Genomic DNA, 13,288 nt, shown 5'->3' on the forward strand with positions numbered 1-13,288 from the left:
AGTCACACAGACCTTCCACAAGGCTTACCAGAATCCTTAGGGGGGGGAATTCAATTGGCCGTGTTACTGGTAAAATTAACGTGGTCTGCGCATTATTACCGTTATTACGGTAATAATGCACTTAATTACCATTATTGCGGTAGTTTCAACACCGGCTTTCTGCTCGCAACTGCCTGAGCTGCCAGCAGCCCCTGGTATCACATGACGCTGTCCGGTCAGTGGACCCTCACAGCGCTGTCCGGTCAGTGGACCCTCACAGCGCTGTCCAGCCAGGGATGCTTTGTTGTTCTTCTGAAGTTCAGCTGTTAAATTTTTGAACAAAAGGTGTTTCAGGTGTGGACAGCCTGGACACCTTAAAGCTGGGTGCACTAGCCTCCATAAACTGAATTGGAAAGAGGTCTGCTGTGAGCGGGTTCGGCTTGCCATGCTACCAGTTGAGTCACTGGTCGGAAGCCCAGTACTAAAGGATCTGCCAGGGAACTCACAGTATGTGGATCTCGGTCGTGGGGACTTGCTACCCCGAAATGCACTTCTGCCTTAAAACACTGGAGTCATGAGTTTGATTCCCGACCATGACCTTATCTGTGAGGAATTTGTATGTACTCCCCGTGTTTGCGTGGGTTTCCTCTGGGTGCTCCGGTTTCCTCCCACACTCCAAAAACATACTGGTATGTTAATTGGCTGCTAACAAATAAATAACAAATAAACCCTAGTCTGTGTGTCTGTCTGTGTGTGTGTGTTAGGGAGTTTAGTTTGTAAACCCCAATGGGGCAGGGACTGATGTGAGGGAGTTGTCTGTACAGCGCTGCAGAATTAGTGGCGCTATATAAATAAATGGTGATGATGATGATGCATATGTTTGCAGTTTCTAATGTAAGCTCTTTTTCTATGAGCAGTTGACAATACATGGCTTCACAGTCCTATCTCTTCAGTTATTTTGAAATGGCATATTAATCACATTTCTTTGACAAATGCTTAAACGTTGACACATCTGGTTGTATGCTCTCCTTACACTTTTGGTTGGTAATGTTGAATATGTTTCCATTACTTTTCACATCCTAATTTCAATCACTCTTGATTGAGACTTTGACTGTCTCATCCAATTGCTTTAGGCATCTTCCATGTACAAATTGTTTTTTGACTCACTATACATCTCAACACAATCTCACTTTATAAAACAAATATTCTAAGGAATATCAGGGGGTTATCATTCTGGAGAAGACTCTGGACAGCACCCAATATACTATTATCTGGGGGTGCCTTCCCCTGTTTCTTTTTCTTTTCTTCTTGTTTTCCCTTTGATTTATTTTATTTTTTGATCGACTTAGTTTTTTATCACATCATATTGGTCACAATTTATCTCCCTTTATCAAGTACCTAATGCCGGATTAACTAATTGGGAATCATACTCACCTTTATTTCTAATTGGGACTATCTAATTATAAACCTTATTCCCTATGGTTCTACCTTTAACTAACAGATTGCATTAGGGACATCGGGGATGACATGAGAATGAACATAAAGAAGCATCGGGTGTCACTATATGACGATTGATCAATGTATCCCCAACCCTTCATCAATAGGACAATCATATTCCCTTTTTACTAACTTTCGTCTTCTGTATTAATTCACACTAACCTCCTTATTGGTCGAAATGTTACTCTATTGCCGTCAGCACTGAGCGTTCAAAGTAACTATAGTAACCGCTTAAGATGACGCCTACTAGGAGGCGGGTTACAAAGGCTGTGTATAACGAATATCACAATGTTACCATGGTAACCGCCTAACATGACGTCTAACAAGGGGCGTCTCTCTGTATAAATAGCTAATTAAGGCGCCAGGTCGGGTTGCCTTGATAAAGCTTAGCAGAGGGAAACGCGCGTCGGCGTTACACACGCTGTTTCTCCTCTGCTCAATATTAACATTATACAGTCTGGATGCTGTAGGGCTGAGTCTAGTAACCACTTTATTGTTCTATAGATTAGCCGCTGATATAGACTTCTAAGAATAGATTCCTCAGCCGTTGTACTATAGGTTTAGCGGTTGCCATTATCCCTGCTTTATTTTGTCCTCTTTTTGTGTCATTATATACAACTTGAGCGAGACAGTCAATGTACACTTATCTAAAGGGAAATAAGGAATCCATGTATTTAATAGGACTCGATATCGAACCTTATAACTGAGATTATTTTAGTCCAATGAAGGGTTATCTCTGAATATGGAATGATAGACCTAACCTCTAAAGGGAATATCCCCTCTCCCTTTCACTTGATCTATGTCTATAGGTTCTGAGATTTTAACCATATATTGGTAATACTTAGGGAGAATAAAGGATCCACTCAGACAATAAGGACATTATATCGATCTTTATTATTACTATGATCTGAAATCTAACAGAGGGTTATTGTTGAACACACTACAATGTAATTAACCTCTAAAAGGAGATACATGCCTATATATGGTCTATACTCATCTGACTTAACCCTGGTTGAGACACATTCCAGGGTCCTGAGATTTTAACCCCATATTGGAAATATTTTGGGAGAATAAAGGATCCACTCAGATAATAGGGACATATTATCGAGCTTTATTATTACCACAACCTCGAATCTAACAGAGGGTTATTGCTGAACACATTATAATGTAACTAACCTCCAAAAGGAGATAAATGCCCTTATATAATTTATTTTAATGCGATTTAACTCTGGTTGTGACACATTCCAGTGGAGAATCTATGTTAATTCTCTATCAAAGCCAGCATCCATCCTAGAATTGAGATACATTATTGGAGAAACAGTGCGTTTCGATAGTTTACCTATCGATCTTAACAGTTATTATTTTTGGGATCAATATGTCATGTACTTGCTTTTAATATTTCACTACTTCTAACTTCATACAAGCTGTATTATTTTAATTTATACTAATAAAATTTAAATAAGTTTTAATAATCTCATTATCCTTTGAGTGCCCCAAAGACACATAAGGTGTTTTCTAGTTCTTTCTTCAAATGTGTCTGTCCATAATTACATTGTTTACAGGTAAGCCTATTTCTTGAAACTTTGCTTGGAAGCAAAAGTGGCCGGATGTTTTTTCTGTTAGCACTGGTATCTATTTTCCTTTGAGTTCTTTTGTGTGATCTTTACAAAAGTCCTATACATCTATTCTGCCTTTTACATCATAATTATCCGTTGCCTTGGCCGGGGCGCTCTTTGGTTGCTAGCGCCGCGTCCCGGCATCTAGGGCAGCCGGCCGCGCACGCAAAGTAAATTAATTATTGCCCAGCTGGGCTGTTTTCATTCCCCCTGCTTCTAGGGAAGCTTTCTATTGGGCCACATTAGTATTTAAGGCAGGAAGGGGCAAGCCCTCCCTGTCGGTTATAGTCCCTGCTATTCTGCATACTACCCTGCTGTGACTTTGCTCCCTGTTTAGCTTTTGGATCCTGATTATTGTTGCCGACCCTTGCCTGGATACTGACTACGATTGATTGCTTGTGACCCTTGACCTATAGCCTGGATTCTTACATTGCTGTTTTGCCTGTGACCTGTTTGACCCCGGCCTGGACTTTGGCATTATTGTTTTGCTGACAACCGCTAACCTCGGCTGGAATCATTACTCCATCTCTGCATTATCAGCGCTTCGTTCTCACGGTATCAGCTCCTAGTACTAGAGTACAACACCTGGGGGCATCACAGTACCTGTGAGCGCATCTAGCTCTACGGGAAAAGCGGTTCCTATAGGTGAAGACCTCTGAAGCGGTTCTAGGAGCTGATACCTGGGGCGTGAGCCGTAACACTCATTATTATGTATTTTGTATAGCTACAGTATATGTAAAATTTCTCACTGAAACACAAATTTTGAAGTGTTCTGCATATGTTACTACATATGCAGAATACTAAAAGCAACTGTTCTGAGCGAGATAATTAATTTATTAATCTTGAGTAATGTTTTGAGAAAAAAAATATAAAGCGCATGGCATGCTGTTTTAAAAAGCTTTTTACTAAGCCTTCTATATTGTACAGCCTGCGCCTGCTTGCATTGCCCCTTTAAAAGCATAATTTGTAGTGAAGTTGTTAAAAGTGACATCCATGAGGCTGCTAGGATGTTAAAACTCTGCAATAGTTACGAGTCACTTTTGTAAACAGTTGCAATGAAGACTTTATCGGAAAATGACATCTTCGGAATTAAGAGTAAGTAGTGAATGTCACTTTCGCTATTCCACTGCATTTGTAAGTAATTCAATATTAATTCAATACTAAATAATAAAGAAGAAATAAAAATGCTGTCATTTCCTGGAGTAAAAAAACAGCAGGCAAAAAAAAAGAAAAATAGAAAACAAGCAAAAAAGGGATAAATCTATAGTACACACCAGCAACCAGCACACAGGAAAATTTCTAGACCATCTAGGTCCCAGAGTTAAAATTGAAATTGTGCTTCCCCCATTCCCTTAGTGCAGCGGATAGCAGAGAGAAGTAATTTTTCATGGAGGGTTATAACTATGCAAAGATTTCGATGTAAAAATAGTAGCCAGCGCAGTCAGTGCTGGCACAAAAGGCAAAGGCAGAACACTAGGATAATTTTGTGAGCAGCAAATTAACCTACCAGTGTATTTTTGGGATTTTGTGAGGAAACCAGTGTGTCAGGATTTGCGTACTATTTGCATATGATCACTTTAATTACTTTCCCAGTTTAGTACATTTATATGCAATCTAGGTCACGTTCTTGATATCTGGGGGTGATCAGCGGATCAGTCTCTATTGGAGGTGTGCCCTTCCCTAACCCTACTTTCCAGCTTCATATTGCAGATGTTAGTGTTTACACACTAGATTCCTTGTACTGTACCTTCCACTCCAGTTGGTTCCTGGCTCCTGACCCCTGGCTCTTCATTATGGTGACTTCTGGCTCCTGATCCCTGGCTCTGCATTATGATGCTCTGTATTATGGTGACTTCTGGCTTTTGACCTGTCGCTCTGCATCTCTGGTGGTACTGGTTCCTAACTCTGGCTCCTGGATTATGGTGATGTGGGCCATAGACTGCTCAACTTGGTTTTTGGGCACCTCCTTCTGCAGCATGCTATTCAGTAGCTCTAATATAGTTACATACTAGAGTACTTATTCACAGTTCAGCATTTCTTCCATCCACACTGAGGGTCTCCGGGCCTGTCTCATTAGTGCCACTGTTCTTTCTGAGTGTTCCACTATTTGTACTTTTTGAACTGTGTTACCATCAGCCTGTCTACATTCCTGTGTCAAGTGAACACCGTTTATACTAGAGACTGCTATTGTGAATCAGTGTGTCAGAGACACGTCTGCATATTCCTGTTTGCTGTTCAGCACTGTGGTACTATCCAAACCTCTATCTCATGTTCTATTAACGTTTACCCCCATTGTTATATTAGATTTTGCTAGCCTCATTATACCACCCTGCACTCACACCATATTATGAGTCATTATACCGGTCAATACCCTAACATATTTCTAGCCTACTGCCAATCATTACACCAGCCTGTGACTCATCATTGTCACACCAATCTTTGCCCCCTCATTATATCAGCCTAAGCCTATTCATTACACCAGCCTGTGCCCCACCATTTTGCTTCCTGATTACTTCAACATGTGTCCTTTTAATGAGTTTGTGCCCCCTCATTATCCCACCCCATACACCTCCATCCCCATGAGTCCTTATACTACTTCAATGGCAAAATTGCATAGTGTATCTTAAAAGTGTTTTTTTTAAACAGCTTTTTCTAATATATTAGCTGTAATCCTGCTTACTGCAGGCCTAAAATCCCAGTTAATGGTGCAGTGACTTGGTGGATGGTGTCAGTGTGCCAGAACTCATTCAGCTTCTATAAGCATATACACAGCTAAGTGGTGTAGCTTGGGACTTAGATGATTGATCCCACTGGCTGGTAGCTGTCTGTTGCCACATTCTTAAAATTAGATCTAGTCCAAGAGTAAAAGAAACAGCAGTCTGGAGATTAGTGACAATAGCAAAATGCACCTGGCGTTCTGATGAATTACATCAAATCGGGATAAAGGTCTGGGGCCTGATTCATTAAGGAACTTAAATGCTGATATGTGCCATATTTTTCATAAAATTGTCCTGCATATGCTCAGAAAAAAGAACTACACGCCAGTGAACGTAAGTACATCCAATGCATCTCTCGGGTACGTGATTTTCAGCTGTGTCACTTTCCTCAGCTATAGGGCAGGTGTAAGTGTCGAGTGATAGTGATGATGGTCGCGTATACATGCCACAACATGCATTTGCAACTAGGAGCAACTGTAGAAAGTAATCATATATACAGCACGTATTGGGTAACATTTTGGTGTATCTGGTGGAGGGAAAAAATAAATTTCCATGTCTTCTTTTTAATGATTATTTTATTAACAGGCGAAAATAATTGAATTATTTTTGTTTCTGTGCTTTCTGCCTGGACTTTATATTGCACATATGCATTGTTGTATCTGTTAGAATAGGAGCGCTACGCTCCATCTCCTATATTTGTCCATTATCCCTGGTGTTCTAGTGGGACAGGAACTGGGGCAGGCCATCTAGTGACCCATGTGTGCTACTGCGCATGCGTGTCCAGCAAAGTAACTGGAAGTTCCGCTTTGGATAGCTGCGTAAATTATATATATATATATCATACTTGCCAACTCTCCCAGAATGTCCGGGAGACTCCCGCATTTCGGGTGAGCCTCACGGACTCCCGGGAGAGTATGGGAACACTTATTTCAAATATTAACCGATCGGTTAGCACCAGCATCTCAAAAGTATGTGAACAATAATTTTGTGCCAATTGCTTGTAGGAACAAGTTCTGACAATATAAGTAGTCTGTTACTAAGGGAGGACAGCAGGCATCAACAAAGCAGTAGTTTGGGACACATACAATTTTATCGGGGGACCACCCTGTGAAAATTGGTACTATCAATGCTAGGCTAAATATCCTTACATTGGGAAGGGTGCAAAATAATGGCTAAAATAAACTTGCAACAGTAGCAGCTTAAATTTGTTTGAAATGTTTCCACATAAATTTTCAAAGGGTTGTATCAAACTCCAAAGTGGTAAAGAGAAAAATAAAGAAAAATCCCCATACATAATGACACATCTGCTTACTAAATGACACGAAAGAGTCCCCTGAACCCTCGTGGACCACCAGTCAGTCACAAATGATTTCCTACACTGGCCTCTTTTGATTGGTTGGTGGTGTGACAGAGATTGGGGGATCCTATGAACTCTCTGCTTTGATCCCTAATCAATAGGGGCTAAAAACTTCTGAATATCTATTGATGTGGGATGATATAACAAGCTCCAGACAGCTTTACCTGTTAATTTCAATCGATCCCTTCATTTCATCTAGTTTCTATATGAAGCCTACACTCTAAAACCCCCCATTGAAATGAATAAGCAATTCAAATGAATGGATCATTGAAGTGAAAGGGAAACATTCAGATATGTTTTAACCCCTTTAGTGCTAAGGATGACTGGGAGTCATTTTCTACATAACCCCCTAAAGTGCTAAGGATGAGTCCTACTCATCCTTAGTATTTAAGGGGTTAATAAAATCCACAGATCACTTCTGATACTACTAAAGGAAATTAATCTTTCCTGAATTAGAAACGTGTGTGTGTGTGTGTGTGTGTGTCTATTAAAGTCTACAGGAAATGCCAGCAATATTGTGAGGCTCTTTTAGAGCCTCTATTTCCCTATCCCTGGCACTTAAATCTGATGTTAACCTTGTTTAAAAGAGGGAATTCCAATCTTTCACAAGATTGTACCCATGTTTATTTATTGCCCGCTGATCACTAATGATCAGCTGGCATTAACTTAATATGTGATGATCCCAAAAGTGCTCAGCAAATGGGTGCAAAAAGCTTTAGTGGCAAACAAAATTGATCACAATTGTATGAATATGAAAAAATTCGCTGTTTCAAAGAGAAGAGAATTTGGAAATTAATTTCCAGGGTTGATTGTTTTGTCATTATGTTTAATTTTGTTCAAACACATGGAAAATCAACCTTTATAAGAATCCTCATAAAAGTTATCTATGTTAGGGAAAATTGTATGTAGCCTTGGAAGATACTAAATATTTTTGACATTTACATATTATTTGTGTTGATACTAGTGAAGCATGTATGCTTATGCAGGCCTTTCAATCATCCTGTTAATTGCTGGGCAGTCCTGAATGTCAGATCATATTGAGAAGAGGCAGTGGCTTTGGCAAAATAGGGGCATGGTTGGGTGAATGTAGATATGCTTGGTGAATCAAGGGATAATATTATGTTTTGGATTTTTTTTCTTAAGTATATAATGTGGTGGTTCTTGTTTGAGAAATGATGAATGTGTAATCCCTACCTTGAAAATCCTAAATTTGTCCCTTAACTGCACACTTTTTGTGAACTGCATTTTTTGACTATTTTCTTCAGGTAGTCCTTATTGGTTAATGCAACTAAGTTTCATAGATATAGGTATGAGAGATAAACTGGCTTGGCATATTTATACAAATAGATTTTTTTTTTCTAATGTTTTACCACAGGTACAGACTTCTGGAATATCTGAGATAAATGAAAATAATGTGTACACTAGGGTGGATGAGGGAATAGATGAGTTTTTCACCAAGAAGCTTATTCAAAATGATCAGTAAGTATTTTTTCTTAAACTATTTATATTTGTGAATGCATTTTACAGTCTGTGCACTTATAGTGGCTGTGCATTTTGCATGCTGCAGAAATGCAGTTAGTGCGTCCTGAGCGCATCAATTTTAAAGTAGATTATTATTATTATTGCAATTATTTATTTATTTCTAAAGCACCACAGATTCCGTAGCGCTGGATACAGAAGCAAGTAACAAATAGATGAGGTAATACATGTCAGTAGCACAGCTGAGTGAGTAATGCTTCAGGGACTCACACAGAGTGCAGCAAAAGACATGAAAGGACGTACGAGAGACCGGAGAAAGACATGTGACAATGGGTAGAGAGAACCCTGCCTGCGAGGGCTTACATTCTAATGGGAATGGTGGTGAGAGACAGTAGGACCAACTGGGAGAAAAATTTAGTTGGCAGATGAAGAATAGGAGGTGATGGATAGAACGGTTAGGAGGTGGTAGGATAGGCAAGCTTAAAGAGGTGAGTTTTGAATAAGCGTTTGAAGGACTGAAGGTTGGGGGAGAGTCGAGTGAGACGTGGTAGGGAGTTCCAAAGATTAGGGGCAGCATGGCAGAAGTCTTGAGGCAAGCATGGGAGGAGGTAATGAGAGGTGAATTGAGGCATGGGCCACAGGCTGTGCGGAGTGGCCAGGTAGGTATGTACCTTGAGACAAGGTCAGAGATGTAAGGGGGAAAAGTCTTGGTAAGGGCTTTGAAAGTGAGGATAAGGAGCTGAATTCTGAAACGGATAGGGAGCCAGTGAAGGAATTTACCCACAGGAGAAGCGGAAGAGGTGTGGTGAGAGAGGAATATGAGCATAGTCGCAGCATTTTGTATGGATTGAAGGTCAGAAGTGCGAGAGCGAAGTAGACCAGTGAGAAGGAGGTTGCAATAGTCAAAACGAAAAATAATGAGTGAATGGACCAGGATTTTGGTTGCTTCCTGAGAGAGGAAGGGACGGATTTTCATAATGTTACAGAAGCAGGAGTGATAGCATTTGATGAAGGACTGGACACGAGGGGTAAAGTTGAGGTCTGAGTCAAGGGTAACTCCAAGGCAGCGGGCTTGGGCGACAGGAGAAAGAGTGATGTTGTCAACCAAGAGGGAGATATTGGGAGGTATAGCCACATTGGCAGGAGGAAAGATGATGAGCTAGGATTTAGAGATGTTGAGTTTCAGGAAGCGCTGTGACATTCAGGTAGTTACAGCAGAGACACATCTAGATATCTGGGTTAGGACGGCAGGAGGTCAGGGGAGGAATAATAGATTTACGTGTCATCAGCATAGAGCGGGTATTGAAGGCGAAATTAATGAATGAGTTCATCAGGAGAGTTGGTGTAAAAAGAAAAGAACAGAGGGCCAAGGACAGAGCCTTGTGGGACTCCAATATAAAGGGGAAGAAAAGGGAGGAAGAGTCAGAAGCAGATACATTAAAAGAGCGGCCAGAGAAGGGTATGAGGCAAACCAGGAGAAAACTGTATCGCAAAGACATAGGGAGTGAAGGGTGGTGAGAAAAAGAGAATGATTGACGGTGTCAAAACCAGCAGAGAGGTCAAGGAGTACAAGAAGGGAGAAGTGACCATTGGACTTAGCTGAGAGGAAGTAATTTGTTACTTTAGTGAGGGCAGTTTCAGTTGAATGAAGGGGAGGAAGCCAGACTGGAGAGGGTCAAAAAGAGAATGGCAAGAGAGATAGTGGGTCAGATGATTGAACAAGTCGTTAGAGAATTTTAGAAGCAAAGGGAAGCAGAGATATGAGGCGATAGTTGGAGAGAGAGGATGAGCCAAGGGAAAGTTTCTTGAGAATAGGAGAGATGAGAGCATGCTTGAAGGCAGAGGGGAAGATGCCAGTGGATAGAGAGAGGTTAAAGAGGTGAGCAAGGTGACAACAGGCATTGGAAGAGAGGGAGCGGAGGATCTTGTAGGGGACACGATCAAGAGGACAGGTTGGAGAAGAGGAAGGATCTCAGACACTGTAACAGGAGGATAGGAGCCAAGAGTGGCATAGTGAGTGATAGAGAGGACAGGTGGGGAGAGGCAAGTCTGACAAGAACAGATATCATTGTGTGTAGAGTCAATTTTGTCGTTGAAGTAGGTGCCAAAGTCAAGAGTGGTGATGGATGGGGGGGAGAATACAGTAGAGAATTAATGGTACCGAAAAGTCATTGGGGTTTATTGGACAAGGAGGAGATGAGGGATGTGAAATAGGTTTATTTGGCAAGAGAGAGAGGACATAATAGTAGGAGGAAAGGATAAATTTATAGTGTGTAAAGTCAGCAATGGAGCAATTTCCTCCATTGCCGTTCAGAGGAGTGGGAGCACTTTTGGAGGAGACGAGTAAGAGGGGAGTGCCAGGGTTGGGGTTTAGATTGGTGAGGATGAAGGGGGGAGCAGGGGCTGCAGTATCAAGGGCAACAGAGATTGTGGTGTTTTAAAGAGAGACAGCAGTGTTGGGACATGATAGGGAAGAAATGGGAGCAAGTAAGGGCTCGAGAGAGGATGCAAAGATGATGGGGTCAATGCTGTTGATGGGACGCAGTGAGCAAGCGACTTTTGATGAGAGAGGTGGGGCAAGGGGTAAAGAGACGGTAAAGAAAAGGAGATTGTGGTCAGAGAGGGTGAAGACAGAATTGGAGAAGTTGGAGATGTCACAGAGATGGGAGAACACTAGGTCCAGTGAGTGATCGTCATACTGGGTGGCAGAAGTTGTACATTGGGAGGATGAGAAGAGAGGAAATGGGGAAGCCAGGCGACAAAGTTAGCAAGAAATTGAGAGGATGGGCCAGGGGGACGATAGATGACTGCAACACAAAGGTGGAAAGGGGAGAAGAGGTGAATGGAGTGAATTTCAAAGGAGGAGAAGGAGATTGTGGGTTCAGGGGAAAAAACACTGAAGGTGTAGCCAGGAGACAGTAGGACACCTAGACCACCTCCTTGGCAGTCCCCAGGCCGGGGAGTGTGGGAGTAGGAGAGCCCCTGTGGGAGAATGCAGCGGGGGAAGCAGTATCAGAGGGGGAGATCCAAGTTTCTGTAAGGGCCAGGAGACCAAAGGATTGGGAGAGGAAGAGGTCGTGAGTTTGTTGCACACAGATCTTGCATTCCATAGTGCATAGGACAGGGGAAGGTGAGTAAGAGGAATGATGGGAATAAGGTTGGCGGGATTGGATGTTCAGGGGGGACACGGTGATATGTGGTGGAGGGGGGAGTGACAGGGGATAGAGGGGATAAGCTTGGTTCTGTAGTATGGAATAGTGATGTGGGGAGCCATGAGGGGGAATGGGTGGAAGTGTTGAATGGAGAGTCATAAGGTACAGGAGATGTAGTAATTGAGAACCTGCAGTGTCATGAAATAGGAGAGAGAGAAAAAAATGTGTGGAAAAGACAAATGAGAGTATGGCAGAAGGAAGGGACTGTTACAGGTTACAAGTGAGGTGAGGAAAATAGAACAGGACAGGTAAGAAAATAGAGAGACTGTAGAAGTAGTAGGAGAGTGAAGAGATTATAAATCCTGGTGTAAATGATTCCTTAATATATATCACAGTAGAGTTGTTTCACCCATTCAACTACTGTAGTTGAAAACTACTACTTTCAGCTGCTGTCTTTGTCAGTATTTCAAAACCGTTTTCGATCCATGCCATGCTTGCTGACACATGACTGATTTTAAAATTATAGCTAGAATCTGATTGGTTGTTGTAATAGAGCTGTAGCTCACACTTTAAACCCCACTATCAGGGTTCACAGATCACACAGGTAAGGTATATAGGATAGATACAACAGTATCTTTTATTGCAAAATATAACAATATAATGCAAATCAGTAAACACACTATATGCAAACACACTTAACAATTTCCAGGTTTGTCACCAACACCTTAGGTAGTACCCTTAGGCTTGGTACACACTACAGAAAATTTCTTCTGATTTGATATTGTTAACAATTTTACCAATGACTGAAAGTCCCAGTCAGCATGCAGATACATGTGTATACACGTTTTACAAGATTTACCTTCAGATCTGTGTACTTCATCTGTCATAACCATCTGCTGAAAATATTGTGACTTTGGAAACTCTGCAAACTCGAGATCTGCCTACACTGCTGGTCGTGAGTGCATATACACACTCCAGACTTGAAATAACATTGTTTTGTCGTTTATAGAGATTTTTAGTCTGTTTATAAAATCAAATCAAACGATACAATGTGCTTTGAAACGGTAATCGTTGGAGCGTACACACTAATGCGATATCGGGCCAAACGGTCGTTTATCGTATAATTAGCCAGATAATTGGGTGAAAAACCTGTAGGGCCTGAGTCATTAAGGAGAGCAAATCTAAATAAGGAGTAACTTTGCACCTTGGCAAAACCATGTTGCATTGGAGGGGGAGGTAAAATTAAAATGTGGTGACAGATTTATAGTTAGGGTAAGGCATGTCCTAGATCAACTTTAAATTTCAGTGTAAAAATAAAGTTATCAAGTATTTGTGTGCTACATGACAAATAAGCCTGTATTTTCTTTATGTGCAAAATAATAAACTAATTTGCACCCCTTGCATTGTAACATGGTTTGCCCAGGATCACATTTACTCCTTATTTTGCCTTACTCTCCTTAATGACTCAGGCCCGTAGTGTATACTGATCCT

The 13,288-nt window shown here is 41.3% G+C and overlaps 1 protein-coding gene across 1 annotated transcript in view; it reads left to right on the top strand.

Annotated features, from left to right (window-relative positions):
* CARMIL2 (capping protein regulator and myosin 1 linker 2) overlaps window positions 1-13,288 on the top strand; it is a 1,059,949-nt gene that overhangs the window by 704,487 nt on the left and 342,174 nt on the right. The window contains exon 32 of the mRNA XM_075188807.1: window positions 8,542-8,645. Coding sequence (XP_075044908.1) covers window positions 8,542-8,645 — 104 coding nt within the window. The remainder of the gene's footprint in view (window positions 1-8,541; window positions 8,646-13,288) is intronic.

The sequence above is a fragment of the Mixophyes fleayi genome, chromosome 10 (genome assembly GCF_038048845.1).
Source record: "Mixophyes fleayi isolate aMixFle1 chromosome 10, aMixFle1.hap1, whole genome shotgun sequence".
NCBI lineage: Eukaryota > Metazoa > Chordata > Amphibia > Anura > Limnodynastidae > Mixophyes > Mixophyes fleayi.